Raw genomic sequence first — 19,592 nt, 5'->3', positions numbered from 1 at the left:
CAATGGTCAGAAGCAAAACAGACTTCTGAAGAGGAGAAGAGGGACAGGAAAGAAAGAAGAATAAACAGAAGAAAATAGGATAGAGGTAAATACAGAGTTAGTAATAACCATGAATATGAATGTGATGATCTCACCCATAAAACAGGAGCAGATAGCAGAATTAGAAATCAGGATCCAACAATATGTTGTTTGCTTGTTGTTGTTGCTGTTTTTAATATATAAGAGATATATTTGAAACAGAAAGATATGCACACAGTTAAAATTAGTATCTGGAATAAAATCTATTATGTTTCAGCTGAAGTCTTTTAAAAAGCAGAGGTAGCAACCCTGATTCCATCAAAGAAAAAGCACAAATAGACCTAAATAAAAGAGATAATCAGGGAAACTATATTTTTAAAAAGTTTTTATTTATTTTGAATTTAAATTCAAAAAGACAAAAAAGAACATCTCCATCTACATAGCACAACATAAAAAGAGGATTCAATATAAAACCATGAATTTCCATTTCACACTATTTCTGAGGGGGGAAAACAACTATGTAATAAATACTACACATTGTTTCCAAAGCTACCCTGCTCTTTGGTGCTTCCTTCTAAGTTTTCTTTCGTGCTCTGCTGTACATTTTTTTTTTCTCCCTCCCTTCCCACCCTATTGAAAAGAAGGCTACCATTAGACACAAATATGTGTGTCTGTGTGTGTGTGTCTGTGTCTGTATCTGTGTAAAATCATATTATATATACTTCCATTTATCAGTTCTTTCTCTGGATTTGGACAGCATCTTCCTTCATTGGTCCTTTGTGGTTGATTTCCAGTATTTATAATACTCAAAATGAGAGTCATTCAAAGTTGTTCTTAGAACAATATTGCTGTTACTGTACACAGTGTTCTCTTTTTCTGTTCATTTCACTCATTATTTCATGCAAGTCTTTTCATGTATTTTTCTAAAATCAACCAGCTCATCATTTGTAGTATTCCATCCAAATTTTATATTACAATTTGTTTAGCCATTCCCCAATTGACAGGCATCCCCTCAGTTTCCAGTTCTTTGCCACCACAAAGAGAGCTGCTATAAATATTTTAGAACATGTACAAAACAAAAAACAAAAAAATATTTTACAACATGTAAATTCTTTCCCTTTTTCTCTCATCACTATGGGAAATAGACTTAATAGCCATAGTTCTGGGTCACAGTTTTCCATACTGTTCTCCACCAACAGTGAATTAGTGCCCCAATTTTTCAATGCCCCCTCCAATATTTGTCACTTTCCCCTTCTATCATTTTAGCCAATCCAATGGGTGTAAGATGATATTTCAAAGTTGTTTTAATTTGCATTTTTGTAATCAATGGTGATACAAAGCATCTCTTCATATGACTATATATGGTTTTGATTTCTTCATCAAAAAACTACCTGTTCATATCCTTTGACATTTGTCAACTGGGGAGTGACTTGTATTCTTATAAATTTGACAAAGTTCTTTATATATTTGAGATATGAAACCTTTACCTGAGAAACTGTCCATAAAAATTTTCTCCTGATTTTGTTTTCCTTCTAATCTTGGCTACATTGGTTTTATTTGTACAAAAACTTTTTAATGTAAACAGAATTATCCATTTTATACCTCACAAGGCTCTCTCTTCCTTATTCATAAATTGTTCCCTATCCATAAGTCTGATGGGTGATATGTTCCATGTTCTTCTAATTTTCTTATGCTATCTACCTTTGTAACTACATCATGTAGCCACCTTTCTCTTGTAAGATCTTGGTCTATGCCCAGTTTCTGCCAGGCTGCTTTCCAACTTGCTCAGTAATTTTTACCAAATAATGAATTTTTATCTCAAAAGCTTAAATCTTTATATTTGTCAAACACAAGGTTACGGTAATTATTTGCAAGTGCGTATTGTATGTCAACTGATCTACCTTTCTATTTCTTAGCCAGTACCAAATATTTTTGATAATTATTGCCTTATAGTTTATTTAAGATCTGGCACTGCTAAATGTCCTTCCTTTACTTTTTTAATACCATTAATTCCTTTGATATTCTTGACCTTTTTTTCTTCCAAATGAATTTTGTTGTGTTTTTTTTTCCTAGTCCAGTAAAACAATTTTTGGTAATTGAATTGGGATGGGATCAAATAATAGATTGTTTCAGGTAAAACTGTCATTTTTATTATATTAGTTCTGTCTACCCATGAACAATTAATATTTCTCCAATTATTTAAATCTGACTTTATTTGTATAAAACTGTTTTATAATTATGTTCATATAGTTCCTGGATTCGTTTTGGTAGATATGCTCCCAGGTATTTTATAATGTCTACAGTTATTTTGAATGGGGTATCTCTTACTATCTCTTCTTGTAGGGTTTTGTTGGTGACATATAAAAATGCTGTTGATTTATGTGATTTTATTTTATATCCTGTTACTTTGCTAAAATTATTGCTTTCACTAACTTTTTACTTGAAACTTTAAGATTTTCCATCACATTGTCTGCAAAAAGAGGTGGTTTTATCACCTCATTGCTCATTCTGATTCCTTCAATTTCTCTTTCTTCTCTTATTGCTATTACTAGCATTACTAATATAATATTGAATAATATTGGTGACAATAGGCATCCTTGTTTCACTCCTAATCCTTTTGGGAAGGCTTCTAGCTTATCCTCACTACAAATAATGCTTGCTGATGGTTTTAAGTAGATGCTTCTTATCATTTTAAAGAAAAAATCCCCACAATGCTTTTTGGGAAACTAATTTTTGATAAAAGTTATCATATACAATGAAGTAATATCAAAAATGTTTAGAACAAGCTTCTCTGATAAAGGCCTCTTTTCTCAAATATATAGGGAACTCTGTCAAATTTATAAAAATAACAGCCATTCCCTAATTAATAAATTTTCAAGGGATATAAGGAGGAAGTTTTCAAAAGAAGAAATCAAAGTTATCCATAGTCAAATGAAAAAAAATACACTAAATTACTATTGATTTGAGAAATGCAAATTAAAACAACTCTGAGGTACCACCTCTCAGCTATCAGAAATGACAAATATTCAAAGGGATGAATTAAAATGAGTACATTAATAAACTGCTGGTGGAGCAACTGCTCTGAACAATTCTGGAGAACAATTTGGAACTATGCCCAAAGGGTTATAAAATTGTGCCAACTACTACTAGGTCTGTATCACAAAGAGATTAAATAGGAAAAAGACCTATATAGCAACTCTTTCTGTGGTGGCAAAGAACTGGAAATTGAGGGGATGGCCATCAATGGGGGAATGGTTGAACAAGTTGATGACTTTGATGGAGTACTATTGTGCTATAAGAAATGATGAGGGGAATGGTTTCAAAAAAAACATGGGAAGACCTATATGAACTAATGCAAAGTGAAGTGAGCATAAGTGGGACGGCATTGTGCACAGAAATAGCAATGTTATAATAATGATCAGCTGTGACAGACTTAGATACTCTGATCAATACAATGATCCAAGACAATTCCATAGGACGCATGAAGAGTCCTACCCACCTCCAGAGAAAGAACTCATGAACTCTGAGGGCAAAATGAACCAAAGTTTTCTCATTTTATTTTTCTTGTTTTTTGTGACATGGTTAATGTGTTTTGTATGATTTCATATGTATAATTGATGTCATGTTGCTTGTCTTCTTTCTGAATGTTGGAGGGGTAGGAAGGAGGGAGAGAATTTGGAACTCAAAATTTTAAAAAGAGAGACTGCTAAAAAATAAATATTTTAAAAATCTTTATTTATTCTCATATAATGGAGCAGAGGGAATTAGATGGGGGATCAGACATAGTGATACCAAAAAACAGCCATTGTAAATAACATATTTTTAATTCACAGAAGACAAAAGGGAAGTTTAGAAGGAAGAACAGAACAATTTTGAAAGTAACAAAAAGCAAGTCTCGTGAAATGAACATTAGCATTTTTTACAGAACCCTCTTTCTGTATTTTGCTTTGTGAATGGAAATTTGCTGTTACTTTTGATGTTTATGTTCATAATAAAAAAATTAAATTTTTTAAAAAAGTTGATCTGAGGGACTTTAAAATTTCATTTTGTCCGTCATAGATTGCTTCTTTATGTCAGGTCAAATTTCTTTCTCAACTTGATCTTCTTCATAGTGCAAACAGTAATGAATTTGTAGTCAGATCTGGGTTTGAACCTTGACACTGCTCTTTATTTTTGTTACCTCGGCATGTTGCCTAACCCCTCAGGAACTCATTTTTCTCATCTATAAAATGAAGAGTTTAGACTCAGCAATCTAAAGTTCTTTCTCATTCTAAATTTTTGATCTAAGAATAACAACAAAAAAGTTTTATTGGGTCAGGTGATCAGCATAGTGGCTTGCTCATGTTCTCCAGACCTCATTAATCTTCCAACAAACTCCTTCCCCCCAAATAAAACAATTATATGCCAGATATGAAATATTTACAGCTAAATCCACATAGGAAGACAGACCCACTGCTTAGAACTTTAATACTTTTGTCACTCACTCAGTATCCCTCCCACTGCAGCCAGGATGAACCAAGCATTGAACACAAGGAAATGAGGAGGTTTTTGCCTAGGACCTAATCTTGAATTCTTCATAGCTGCAGTGACTTTGTCCAAACACTCCACCTTTCAAAAAAATAGCAGATGCTTGTTCTGGGAGCCTTTGCAAGATGAAAGGATTTGGAAGAGGTCATAGCACAGGCTTGAAGAAAAAGGGATTGAATCTCATCTAGGTCCAATCTTGTCCACCAAACATTTCAAAGTTAGAGGGTCAGCATGAAGAAGCCCAACCCAAGTTTAAAGTGATAGAGGAGCTAGTGATAGCATTGTCAAAAGAAAAAGAAAAGAGGGTCATTGAAGTATTTTTTCAAAAGAGGAGAAGGTCAGAAGGAAACACAAACAAGTAATTATAAGTAAAAAGCAAACTAAACATAATAGAGATTTGCATCTTCATGCAAAATCTTCTTTTTCTTTTCAATTTTGTATATGCGTATTTATTTCTATATGCATATCATTGTTTTAATTGGGGTTTATTAAATTCAGAATAAAAATGAAATTTAGAAAGACAAGAATCCATTAATTCTATAAAGGTCGGAGCTGGACCTGTGATTTCATTTGGTAGGTCTCCCTGAGGAAACCTCCTCTTCCCACACAGATCAGCAACTTCTCTTCAACTTCTAGTCTTACAGAGTTGAATAAATCAATGAGAGATTAAGTTAATTACTCAGTCACACAGCCAGTATCTGTCAGAGGCTAAGTTGAACCCATGTCTTCCAGACTTTAAAACCAGCTCTCTATCCATTACACCACACTGACTCTCTATAAAAGCTAAAAATGATGCCCCAATTTTAAAAAAAAAAAGGTTCAGAATAGACAGTCCAAGAAAAAAATTAGAAACTATTAGCAACCATATGAAAGAATGTTCCCAATCACTAATAAAGAACAGAAATTTCAAGTCAAAGTAAACCTCATACCCAGAAAATTAGGATGGATGACAAGAAGGTCACCAATATTGTAGAGGTTCTGGAAATACGGGCACATTATTTTAAGATCAAATTGTTCATTCTCTTTAACCCAAAGATCTCACTGCTACCAGGCATGTGCCACAAGGAGGTCAATGATTTTTTAAAGCTTTATATTAGCCAGATCACTCTAAAGATCACTTTTTTGTAGTAGTAAGGCACCAGGAACAAAGTATATATTCATTGATTGGGAAATAGCTAAAAAAAAATCATGGCACATGAATGTAACAGATATTACTATGTGGTAAGGAACAATGAATATGCTGACTGGGGGGCAGAGCCAAGATGGCAGGTGGAAAGAAGGGACTTGCATGAGCTCCCTGCCAGGTCCCTCAAAAAACCTATAAAAAATGACTCTGAACAAATTCTAGAACTGCAGAACCCACAAAATAGCAGAGGGAAGTAGGGATCCAGCCCAGGACAGCCTAGATGGTCACTGGATGAGGTCTATCATGCACGGAGCAGAGGGGAGCAAAGCCCAGCATGGGCGGCAGCAGGACCAACCAGACCAGAAGCAGGGCAGGACAAGCCCTAGCGCCCGCAATCAGTGAGCTGTGGCAGTTACCAGACTTCTCAACCCACAAACACCAAAAACAACAGAGAAGGTTAGTGGGAAAAGCTGCAGGGGACAGAGTGAAAAGAGTTTGCAGTTCGGCCACCACCAGGGGGCAGTGGGGGGAGATGCAGCTACAGAACTAGAGCTGCAGTTGCTTCCAGCCCCAGGCCCACCTGGTGGAAGGAATTAAGTGGTGGATCAGAGCAGGAGTGCAAAGACTGCTTAAGATTTGCATCAGGTCCGGGTTGGCGGTTCTTGAGGAAGGAGGAGTGCTGGTGTGGCAGAGCTGGCTGTATAGAAATAACTCTGAAATCAACGTGGCATCCCCTCAAACTTGGAACAAAGGACTCTTTACTCTACAAGCAGTCATACCCCGCTGAAAAACTCAAGGGTCAAGTAAGTTGGCTGCGAATATGGCCAGGCAGCAAAAACACACTCAGATTCAGTCTCAGACTTTGGAATCTTTCTTTGGTGACAAAGAAGACCAAAACATACAGAGAGAAGAAGTCAACAAAGTTAAAGAGCCTACATCAAAGGACTCCAAGAAAAACATGAACTGGTCTCAGGCCATGGAAGAGCTCAAAAAGGATTAGGAACAGCAAGTTAGAGAAGTAGAGGAAAAATTGGGAAGAGAAATGAGAAGGATGAGAGAAAACCATGAAAAACAAGTCAATGACTTGCTAAAGGAGAACCAAAAATACACTGAAAAAAATATTGAAGAAAACACCACCTTAAAAAATAGACTAACTCAAATGGCAAAAGAGCTTCAAAAAGCCAATGAGGAGAAGAATGCCTTGAAAGGCAGAATTAGCCAAATGGAAAAGGAGGTCCAAAAGACCACTGAAGAAAATACTACCTTAAAAATTAGATTGGAGTGAGTGGAAGCTAGTGACTTTATGAGAAATAAAGATATTATAAAACAGAACCAAAAGAATGAAAAAGTGGAAGACAATGTGAAATATCTCATTGGAAAAACCACTGACCTGGAAAATAGATCCAGGAGAGATAATTTAATAATTATTGGACTACCTGAAAGTCATGATCAAAAAAGGAGCCTAGATGTCATCTTTCAAGAAATTATAAGGACAATTGCCCCGATATTCTAGAGCCAGAGGGCAAAATAGAAATTGAAAGAATCCACAGATCACCTCCTCAAAAAGATCCCAAAAAGAAAACTCCTAGGAATATTGTTGCCAAATTCCAGAGCTCCCAGGACAATGAGAAAATACTGCAAGCAGCCAGAAAGAAACAATTTGAGTATTGTGGAAAAACAATCAGGATAACACAGGATCTAGCAGCTTCTACGTTAAGGGACCGAAGGGCTTCGAATATGATATTCCAGAGGTCAATGGAACTAGGATTAAAACCAAGAATCACCTACCCATCAAAACTGAGTAGCATGCTCCAAGGCAAAATATGGATTTTCAACGAAATAGAGGACTTTCAAGCTTTCTCAGGGAAAAGACCAGAGCTGAATAGAAAATCTGACTTTCAAACACAAGAATCAAGAGAAGCACGAAAAGGTAAACAAGAAAGAGAAATCATAAGGGACTTACTAAAGTTGAACTGTTTTGTTTACATTCCTATACAGAAAGATGATGTGTATGATTCATGATTCACTCAGTATCATAGTAGCTGAAAGGAATATGCATATGTATATATGTGTATGTATGTATATACACATAAGTGTGTGTCAATGTATGTATATATGTAGGGGTGTGTGTGTGTGTATGTGTGTGTGTGTGTGTGTGTGTGTGTGTACACACACACACAGAGGGCATAGGGTGAGTTGAAAATGAAGGGATGCTATCTAAAAAAATAAAATCAAATTAAGGGTAAAGGGATAAGAGAGGAATATACTGAGGGAGGGTGAAAGGGAGAGATAGAATGGGATAAATTATCTCACATAAAAGTGGCAAGAAAAATGGTTCTGTAGGAAGGGAAGAGGGGGCAGATGAGGGGGAATGGGTAAATCTTGCTCACCTTGGATTTGACTTGAGGAGGGAATACCATACACACTGAATTGGGTATCTTACCCCACAGGAAAGGAGGAGGAAGAAGATAAAAAAGGGGGGACGATAGAAGGGAGGGCAGATGGGGAGGAGGTAATCAAAAACAAACATTTTCAAAAAGGGACAGGGTCAAGGGAGAAAATTCAATAAAGGGGGATAGGTTAGGAAGGAGCAAAACATAGTTAATCTTTCACAACATGAGTATTTTGGAAGGGCTTTACATAATGATATGCATGTGGCCTATGTTGAATTGCTTGCCTTCTTAGGGAGGGTGGGTGGGAGGGGTGTGGGGGAGAGAATTTGGAACTCAAAGTTTTAAAAACAGACGTTCAAAAACAAAAAAAAAAGTTTCTGCATGCAACTAGGAAATAATATACACAGGCAATGGGGCATAGAAATTTATCTTGCCCTACAAGAGAAGAAGGGAAAGGGGGATGGGAGGGGAAGTGGGGTGACAGAAGGGAGGGCTGACTGGGGAACAGGGCAACCAGAATATACACCATCTTGGAGTGAGTGGGAGGGTAGAAATGGGGAGAAAATGTGTAATTCATACTCTTGTGTAAATCAATGCTGAAAACTAAATATATTAAATAAAAAATAAAATTAAATTAAAAAAAAGAAACAATGAGTATGGTCAAAACAGAAAATCATGGGAAGACTTATTTGAACTTATACAAAGTGAAGAAAATAGAACCAAAATGATATTTACAATTATGTAAATGGGAAGAACAACCAACATATAGAAATTAAATGCTATGAAATTATAAATACTAAAATTGCCCAAAGAAGGGATAAGTAGTTATTTCCTCCACTTCTTTGAAAAGGTGGGGGACTATAGATGTGGATCATTGTATATAATGTCAAACTTTTTTTAATGTGTTGGTTAGTTTTGTAGAACTGTTTTCCCCCTTTTTAAATTTTAAATCTAAGAGATTACTCCCCAGTAGGGAGAAAAAGGAGGGATCGAGTTTGGGGAACTAGAACCAAAGAAGGTATCTCTTTCCAGGGAAAGCCAGCTAATGGAAAACGTAAGATTGCAATAAAATTCAAATAACATTTGAGAGGGATACATTAAGGAAATACATGACCTCATCTGTCTCATATGAAAAGTCAGTTGCTGATTTGCCTAAAATAAGTTATATTTTTTTAAAAAGAGTTTCTACACAATAGTCCTACTTAACACCAACTGTTTGAAATGAAGTTTGGGGGAGTATTTTAAAACATGGCATTGTATATTGCTAAATAATGATTCTTAAAAATCTTAACAATAAATTGGAATCAATTAATTGAGGGTTTAAACTTAAATGTAATCATGGCAACATTGTGCTAGAAACAAATTAATATAGAGTATTTCTTAGGTTATTTATTGTCCTATCTATATTATTCCATAGCTGCTTAGAAGGATACACTAAACATACCTGGAAAGTGGTAAGGAGGATCACACAGAAGAACAAGGCCTATCCCTTCCTTCACTTTTACCTCCACTCGTTCCTCTGGTGGAAAAGGGTCAAGATCTAGTTAGTAAAGAAAAGATAAAATGTTTACATTTGGTTTCAGGTTTTTACTCAGTGCCTTATAGTAAACTTGAATAAATATACATTAAAATTTAGAAAAATGGTGACACCATGGAAATGTTACATTCCTGAGAGAAAAGAGGGAAAGGGAAATAAGGCATCAGCAGGTCTTGTCAGTCCAGTCAGTCAGTCAATATACATTTATAAAGCTTTGTGCCAGGCACTATACTAAGGGTTGGTAATACAGAGAAAAACAACAGAAATTCCCTGCCCTCAAGGAGCTCACAGTCCAGTGTGGCTCTCCTGGCTAAACATTTTCATAGAAATAACAGACTCCAGAAATATTTCTGGTGGAACTAATATTTTAATATATCCCAATTTAGTACCTCAGGCTGGTACCAATGAAAGTTTTGGGTTCAACTGCTGGCAGAGTTTCTCCTGTAGTATAAGGGAAGTAGAAATGAAGGACCCAGGGGAAATAGGCTAAGCAGTGAATTATGTTTCCCAGGGTGAAGTTCCAGGTTCTACAAAGGTGTAAAGGGGAAACACAATATTTTAATTCTCACTGGGGGTCTTGCTAATCCCACATATTTTTCTCAGTCCTAGTTCTAGGCCTCTCTTTGGCATTTCACATGGTTAACCATGTCCTCCTTGAACTTGCTCATTCCTTGCTTGCCATGACTTAATAATATCCTAGTTTTCTCTTCTTCCTGGCTTCCTTACCAACTATTGCCCCCATACCATGATTATTTTGAAGATTTGATATTTGTCTCCTGCTTGACTCTCTGCATTCTTCTCTATCTGTTAAGTCATCAACTATCATCTAAAGATGACTTTCAAATACTTTGCATATAAAATAGTTATTGAATGAATATCTCCCAACCTGATCTCTCATCTAATTTTAGTCTTATATCTCCAGTTGCTAATTTGATATTTCAACTCATAATTCAATTCAGTATGTCAAAACCCAACTAATTCTCTTTCCTCCATTTAAGGAAAGAGTTCCAAACCTCCATTCCCCAGGAAGCTCATTACTGGAATAATCTCACCATCCTGTAAGATCTTAATAACCTTGGTACTCCATCTGTATGCTCCACCCTAGACGTCTCTGATTGGAAAGGTGGGCCATGAACTCCAAACCTCCATTTAAGAGAGAGCTCACTTGACTTTGCATTTCTCACCTGGCTGCACTATTTTGATACTTCTCTGACTTACTTCTCCTATGGCAGGTACCTTCTCCCATCCCTACTTTTCAGAATCCTTCTGTCTTACGCCATTAGATTGTTTAACTCCTTGAGGGCAAGTTTTTCATTTTTGTATCCTCAGAGGTTAGACCAATGCCTGGCATTTAGTAAGTGTTTAATAAATGTTTGTGGATTGATTCAAATCAACTACTCTGCTTGATTTTCCTATTTTTATCAATGGCACCATCACCTCAACTTGACTCCTTGAAATCACTTTTGTCTATTCCCTTTCCATCATCCCAAATGAAGTCTGTTGGTTCTTCCTCAAAAATGAGATTAATTCTTTCCATTCCAACCACAATGTCACTCTTTTTACTCAATACTTCGAAAGACATATTATTTTATTAATGATTTTTCCTTTACTGACCTAGATTAAATCCATCCACATTTCAGTAGTTTTGTGCCTAAAAAATCTAACAGTATTGTATAGTAGATTAGAGGTGAAAGGAAGATTAGTAGATTCACCTGCCTCATTTTGCAGGTGAGGAAACAAAGATCTACCTAGAGTGGAGAATGGACTTCAAAGAAGGTAAGAAATAGAAAGAATATTTTAACTCACTTTAACTCACTTATCCTCCCTCTAATTCCTTCTTTCTCCTTCACTCCTTTCCCTATTTCCCTGTTGAGTAAAACCCCAGCTCTGGACTCTGGAATCCCTAGGTTCAGGTCCCCTCCTCAGCCTTCCCTGGGTCTATGACTCAGAATTGGGTAATGAGTGACAGAGCTGCCAGTTGCCATGTGTTACTGAATTTTGCACGGTCAGTTCCCATTGTGTGGATCTGGGACCTCTTCTTGTTTCTGGAGCACAGCTTTGGCTGGAACACTCCAACACTGTGGTTCCTACGTAGACCCCAAAATTACTATTGTCTGCAGACTACCATGTCTGTCTCCCTATGCCAACCTTGGCTGGAAAAATAATTCACTGTAATTTTTCTTTAGATTTACTAGTCAGAACTTGTTCTGGTTGCATTTTCTAAATCTTTGTGGGAGAGACCTTTGCTGTACTTCTTCCTGCTACTCCACCATGTTGCCTCACCCCTTCCATATTTTTTACTTTGTAAAATCACAGAATCTCAGAGTTTTAATGGGTCTCAGATTATCTACCACAATCTGTGTTTTCACAAGAATACCTTCTACAATATTTCTAGCAAGTAAATACCTACTTTACATGAATTACGTGCTTTCCCTGTCTTTAAGGTGCTTACTCTTAGAGGGATAAAATATCCATAATCTAAGCACAGAAAGATAAACAGAGAATATATGTGAAATAAATACAAAACAATCTGAGAACCAGAAGGCATTGCCACCAGAAGAAATGAAGGCCTTTTCTAGGAGGTGACACTTTAGCTGAGCCTTAAAGGAAAGCTATGAGTTCTGAGACAGCGAGGTAGGGTGAGAATATTGTAAGTGTAACTGCAAAGAGAGGGGAGATGGAATAGCACATCTAGTAAAGAGGAAACAGGCCAGTTAAGCTGGGTTACCTGAGGGGAAGTAACGGTAAGCAGCCTGGAATTTTCCTGGAGACATACTGTGAGGGACTTCAAATGCCAAACAGAGGAGCAACTGAGTTTCTTGAGCAGCAAAGTGACATAATCAAATCTGTGCTTTAGGAATGTCAATTTGGCCACTGTGTGTAGAATGGGTCAGAGAAGGGGAGACCCTTGATACTAAATTACGAGATGAGTGGTAATAGGACAATAGTTCATGTAAAAAGTGCTAAGGGCCTGAACCAAGATGATTCTGGTGTGAGCTGAATGAAGGAGACAGATGCAAAAAAATGTCAAGGAGATTAAAGTTACACCTCTCAGCTTTTGTTTCCTCATTGGTAATATAAAATAATAACACCATACTGCTGCCTTTGGATGACACCACATTCATAATATCTCTGATATATGACCTTCTCTACTTTGACATTGTCATCACCCAAGTGCAAGCCTTCATCAACTCACATCTGGACTAGAGTTATAGCCTGTTGCCTCAAATCTTTTCCCCACTCAAGTCCATTCTTTACTTGGCTGTCAAACTAATCTTTCTAAAAAAAGAAGTTTTACCATATCACTGCTTCCCCCTCCCCCCAAATCTAACAAATTCTAGAGGTTCCTTATTTCCTTTATGATCAAAGCCCTTCACAACCCAGCCCCCTCCTACCTTTCCAGTCTTATCACCCCTTACCCCTAAGATTCAGTGAAACAGGCCTTTTTTTCCTATAACAAAGTATCTCCAGTTTCCAGATATTTTCACTGGCTGTTCATCATGCCTGGAAAAGTCTCCCTCATCTCTACCTCTTGCCCTCCTTCAAGTCCCTCCCTTCCTTTCAAAAATCTCATCCTCTATGGGAAGCCTTTCCTGATCCCTCTTAATGCTTAATGCTTCCTTCTGAGATTATTTCCAATTTATTCTGTATGTAGCTTGTTTGTATGTAGTTGTTTCCATGTTGTTTCCTTCTTATACTGTGAGCTATACTGATTACTGTGAGATATACTGATAGCCTTTTCCCTTAGCATAGTGTCTGATGCTTAATGTGAAATGCACTGACTTTACTTTTGGATAATTCTGTTAGGAAGAGTTTCTGTATATCAAATCTGAACCTACTTCTCTGCAACTTTTACTCATTATTTCTCTACCCCCCCCCCCAGCTTGTCTTGCCACTGGACTCAGATGACCCTGGAGGAGAGAGTGAGGCTGGTAACTTTGCACAGCCCTGCTTCAATTAAATTCAATTCATTTGCAAATCAAGACTTCACCCTCCTGATGTCATTGGTCTTCTTTGAGAATGAAGGATAAACAACAATCTGAATAGTAGTAGTAGTTGGTCAATGCTCCTTCTATTCCTCCCTCCCTTCCTTTCTTCCTTCCTTCTTTCCTTCCTTCCTTCCTTCTTCCTCTCCCTCTGTCCATATGGGCACAGAAGGAACTCTCACATTTGGGTACTCTGCCCAAAGGATTATAAATGTTGATCACTGAAACCTCACAACATATCTTGGGGTTTGGTGGTTAGATTTTTTTCTCTTCCCTACTTATTTATTCTAGCTTTAAAAAAAACTGGGACAATTAACTCTTTTGTCCAATGTAGTTTCATTTATGACTTCTTGAAATAGAGCTCTGGAAAACCAGGCTTTGATAAAACTCATTGGGATTCAAATGAAGCTACCTGACCAAGCCTTAAAATCAAATCATTGGCTCTCACTGATTGGCCAATAACAAGTCCCAACCCAAGGGTTGTTGTTTGGGTTTTGATGGCTCAGAGCAAATGTAAATAGTAATTGTTTCTGTTCCGGTCAGAAACCCTAAGGGTCTTTCCCTCATGTTTTGATTTTTTTGTTTTTTTTTGGAGTAGGCAAACTAAGCCAAATTTTGCCTCATTTCTTGCCTAGCCTTAAAGCACAGAATGGGTGTTGCCGCAGGCAAATTGAGACCTGGGAAAGACCTTAGCTCAAAAACCAAGGTTTCCCCTGCATCTTGGGTCATCACCAGTTGTGCTGACTTATGTCTTGCCACTGGACTCAGATGGCCCTAGAGGAGAGAGTAAGGCTGATGACTTTGCCCAGCCCTGCCTCATTTAAATCCAATTCATTTGCCAGTCAAGACATCACCCTCCTGACGTCATTGGTCCTCTTTGAGAAAAGGATAAACAACAACCCATTGCTTCTAGAAATGCATTTTGGGGCCAAAGTAGAACAATTCTAGAGCATCTTTTACTTGAATTCAAATACTTGAAGATAGCTATCATTTGTCCTAAATCTCTTTTCTACATTAAACATTTCCACTTCCTTCAAATTTATAATATTTATGCTTTTTTAAAAATTAGTATTTTTTTGACATAAATGTTCTCCTGGTTACATGATATGGTTGTGAAGATTGGAACATTACAGTGTCTGAGGAATCAAAGCAGTCCTTCATGACCCAAAAGGAAATGCAGAAACACACTGCTAATTCAAGTAGCCTCTAACATGGTTCCAAGGAAGTCCTGTTGATGTGAATGAGTAAAGAGTTATCAATTACAATCCTTCTGGAAAAACAGCACTGGACATTGCAATCTACCCTGATGATGATAGGCCCAATGGACACTGAGTCTCTAACCTGCCATTGAACTTAAGGTAATTCTGAGTTTTGTCTTCCACCCTGCCACCAAATCTTATGTCTCTTCATCCACCCTGCAAATAAACCCTCCTATATTTACGGTTTCCCCTACAATTAAAATGTGAGTTTGTCCTGAGCATGGAGTGTCTTATATTTCTATTTGTATCCCTATTTCAACAATCCGGCTAGCAGCTGCTGTGGGAGTGTAAAACCAACAACAACCAGCTCACAGAATGCTGCAAGCCCAGGTTCTTTTGATCTACTCTACTAAGGAAAGCAACATTAAGGGGTTAACAATCTTATTTTAATCCAGTATACAAATATCATTCACTTAGTTCAGGGGGAAAAGCCAGCACCCTGAACTTCAGAGCAAACACAAACAAACTATAAACATCAACAGATAGACCTTGTCTGATTCAAAGCTCAATTCATAGTTACCAAAGTTTAACAAAGTTTGAATATCCGGGTTTACAAGCTGGGGGGCTCTTAACTACAGCTGCCCAGAGTCTCTACATTCTCGTACCACTAAGAGTGAGAGCCCTAAACAAATAGCTCTGTCTTCCCTTTTTATGCACTCTTTAGCCATCATCAGATGTCATCTGAGCAACCAGAACTTAAGCTCTTACTAATGGCTCTGGAGTTAGCAACTCCCCTTAGGACCCACGTGACCAAAAATCATCACAAAAATGCGACTTAAACCCACACGGTCTAAAAGCCTCTGATGTCACAAACATGTCACTCAAATCCATGTAAACTAGGCTTTCCCTTGAGGCGAGGAGGTCATCAAGAACTCCTAATTTAATCATGGAAACAAAGCATCTTCAAGGGCACTTGGTTGAATAAGTACTAAGAGCCCATCTTGATTCCCAATATAATCCCCAGTGTTTGGTACTTAGTAGGAGCTTAATAAACACTTTCCCTTTCCATTTCTTAAGGAATATCATTCAGGAAACATGCAATTAGAAAAGGAAGTAGACTGACCATGTAGTAAGAATAAGAGTAATTCATCCTAAGTGCTGACCAGGTATATGCAAAATATAAAAAGACCTAGAGAAAGGTCTGTGGCAACCAGGAGGGTATAGATGAGAATTACCCAGGGTGAGGCAGCCTTACTGGTTCCTATCTGTTCAATGAAGGGATCCTCCTAATGCTGAGCTCAATGAAGCATCAATATACAGAAAAGCTGTTATTTAAAGTTTCAATGTATGTGTTTCAGAAATTATATGTCCTAAAGTTTATGAAATGACCTTAACTTTCAGGATTATGCTAGTAAATGTTTAATAACTAGCTCTCAAAAAACAAAATAAAAACCTACCCATGACATACTTTTATGTTTAATCTGCATTTATCAACATTTTCTCCACCACTTTAGCAAGTCTAGACAATCAATGACATAATAAATCAAGCCCTGATTTGTAGCATATTGTGACTTCTGTGGTATATATATGCTCACACTGAAAATTTAACTACAGACTCTCATGAGGTATTTCAAACTGGTTCTAGCACATCTCTGTAACAGATCAAAATCTTCCAAAGGAAAGAGAGGAACAAGAAATAGAAGACCCAGTCTTGTCAGCCAGAAAATGTCATTAATACAGGCCATAATATCAAAAATAATAGTATTAGTAAAAGGGTTCTCATGTGGCAGGACAACTACGTGTGATAAGAGAAATATAGGAAAATAATGGATAAACACTATTCATTTAAGTTTTTACTTAACTAGCATATTACTTTTCTATTATTAAGAACTACTTACACCCAAAACTTAAAGTTGCTTCAGTGCTTCTAACCATTCCATAAATATTTGAAGCTAAGCAGAAATACTTTCCAGCATCTCTCAGTTTGTCAGGGTTGTTGATTACCAGGTTCCCTCCTACCATGCTGTAGCGATCGTTTGTCAGATCAATATCCCAGTTATTCATTCGCCATCTATACATAAAACAGATAAATGTCACATAAACTTGAAGAACCCTAGAAACTGTGTGTTTCAGAAATTACATGTCCTAAAGTTTATGGGATGAACTTAACTTTCAGGATTATGCTAGTAAATGTTTAATAACTAGCTCTCAAAAAACAAAAATAAAAATATACCCATAACACACTTTTACGTTTAAAGAAAACATATTTTTATAGGTTACTTTTCTAGAGGAAATAATAGGAGGAAAAGTGGGAACCAGAGGAAATGGTACATCTAGACTTCAACTATTATAACAGTAATCATTAAAATGTTTTGGTACTGAATAAAAAATAAATCAATAGAAATCAATAAATCAAAGGAAAATAATGAGACAGACTTGAGGAGAATAAAAAATGACTAAAGTGAATAATCCAGTTTTTTATAAACCTCAAAACATAAATTACCTATGAAAGAGCTCTTTATTTGATAAGATTTGTTGGGAAACTTAGAAAGTTGTCTGGCAGAATCAGATTTAGAACATCAGCTTCCTCCATATATATTCTATAACAAACTTGAAATGGATATTTGACCTCAATATTAAAAATTATCTCATAAAAATAATTAGGAGACAGCTTTTTGTAGATATGTCTAGAAGGTGAATTATTCATCAAACAAGGGACAGAATTGGTTAAAAAGACAAAATATATTCATTTGGTTACATTAAACAAGTTTCTACATGAACAAAATAATAATAATAAAATAATAAATATATAATTATATAGCTATAATTATATATAATTATAAATATATAATAATAAAATAAGTAGGATTATAAAGGAAGTAGTTAAATGCAAAAAAAATCTATGTATCAATATCATGGATAAGAATCTGATATCCAAAATAGATAGCACAGATAAGAGTAACAGGAGCCCATAAAGCTATTCACCAAGAGATAAACTGTCAAAAGATATGAACAAACAGTTCTCAAAAGAAGAATTACAAAATTATTAACTATGAGAAAAAATGTTCCAAATCACTAATAAGAAGAGAAATGAAAATCAAAAGAACTATGAATCTCCATCTCACACCCAGAAAACTGACAATGACAGAAGAATAGTCAATGTTAGAGGAATTGTGGAAAGATAAGCACACCCTTGGACAATCTAAGAATTGGTTCAATCATTCTGCAAACAATTTAGAATTAATGCAGAGAAAAGTGACAAAAATATTCCTATCCTTTGGCCCAAATATTCCATTGCTAGGCATATACCTCAAGATGGTCAATGAAAAGAAAAGTGTCATATACACCTAATATTTATAGCAGAATTTTTTTTGTAGTAGCAAAGAACTAGAAACAAAATAGATTCCTATTGAGGAATGACTAAACAAGTTTTAGCATATGAATGTAATGTAACATTACTGTGCTATAAGAAACAATGAATATGCTGGATACTAAACAATATCATAATCTTTTATGGAAGATTGTTCAAATATGTGCAGCTTAAAATTGCAAAAAAAAAAATTGTTGATTTTTTTAAAAAATGAAATGATTGATGTGAAAATGACCAATTAGGCCTTTATCCCAAAGGACCCTCAAATAGAATTTCAAGGATCATCTTTGAAAAGTTAATGTCAGAATCTGGCCACCAGAAGGAGAGTGTATCATCAAGTTAGAGTGGGAATAATTTGGTCTAACCGCTTTATTTTATAACTGAGGACAATGTGGCCCATACATATTTAGTTATCTGCCCAAGGTCATTACATTTTACAAATGAATGGGAAGAGACAGAATTCAAAGCCTGGGTTTTCTTTTTCTTTTCTTCCTTTATTTTTTTTACTCCTAATTACATGTTCTTTCCTTTGTACCATGTAGTCTCTATAGGATCCTAAGATTTAGAACTGTGAAGGGTTTTAGAAATGATCTAGTTCAATCCTTTCATTTTACAAATGAGGAAACTAAAGTTCAGAGAGAACTGACTTGCTCAAAGGCAGTAACAGAACAGGATCTGATCCTACCTCCTCCTACTCTAAAATCAGTGGTTTCTCTTATTGTTGGTGTTCACTAATGTCTGACTCTTTGTGACCCCATTTCGGATTTTCTTGGCAAAGATACTGGAGTGATTTGCCATTTCCTTCTCCAGCTCATTTTGCAGATGAGGAAACTGAGGCAAACAGGGTAAAGTGACTTGACCAGAGTCACGCAGTTCATTAAATGCTGGAGACCAGATTGGAACTCAAGAAGATGAGTCTTCCTGAATCCAGGCCTGGCACTCTATCTACTAACTGACCATGGTTTCCCTTCCATGCCAATAAAACAAGCAATATAGTTAGCAGAGCAAGCCTAGTATTATTGGAACAAGGCCTATTTCTGATATGGTGAATCTTATAATTGTTTTTCCTCATATGCTCCCAAAATAATATGTGAATGAGAAGTGTTACATATAAGCAGAACATTAAGAAGAGCCTAAATTTAAGAATACTTCAAAGAGCCAAACAAATTTTGCAGCAATTAATATACTCAGTCCTTCTAGTGTTAATTTTTTGTACTAGAACTTAAAACAATTTAGATAAAGGGTATAATTTAACTTCTTCTGTTGTTGCAATAAGAATAAAGTGTAGGGAAGTTGTTTACATTCAAAATGACTATCTATCGAACCTCAGAGTACTTTTGGATCAGAGTTGATACTCTCAGGGCTCACCTCCAGGCTACCCCTAATGGCCTCATGCCCTCAGGAATGAATGAGCCTTCTGGGCTTTGGCAGTGTGG

The 19,592-nt window shown here is 36.4% G+C and overlaps 1 protein-coding gene across 4 annotated transcripts in view; it reads right to left on the bottom strand.

Moving 5' to 3' along the window:
* The window catches only part of CNTN1 (contactin 1), a 308,476-nt gene that overhangs the window by 212,975 nt on the left and 75,909 nt on the right, over positions 1–19,592 (bottom strand). For all 4 annotated transcript variants that reach the window (XM_036759469.1, XM_036759470.1, XM_036759471.1 and 1 more), the window contains 2 exons: positions 16,685–16,857; positions 9,509–9,604 (listed from right to left, as the gene is read on the bottom strand). In XM_036759469.1, the coding sequence (XP_036615364.1) occupies positions 9,509–9,604; positions 16,685–16,857 (269 nt within the window). The remainder of the gene's footprint in view (positions 1–9,508; positions 9,605–16,684; positions 16,858–19,592) is intronic.

The sequence above is a fragment of the Trichosurus vulpecula genome, chromosome 5, assembly GCF_011100635.1.
Source record: "Trichosurus vulpecula isolate mTriVul1 chromosome 5, mTriVul1.pri, whole genome shotgun sequence".
Lineage (NCBI taxonomy): Eukaryota > Metazoa > Chordata > Mammalia > Diprotodontia > Phalangeridae > Trichosurus > Trichosurus vulpecula.
The sequence above is the reverse complement of the archived record's forward strand: the minus strand, read 5'-3'. Positions and strand labels throughout refer to the sequence as shown.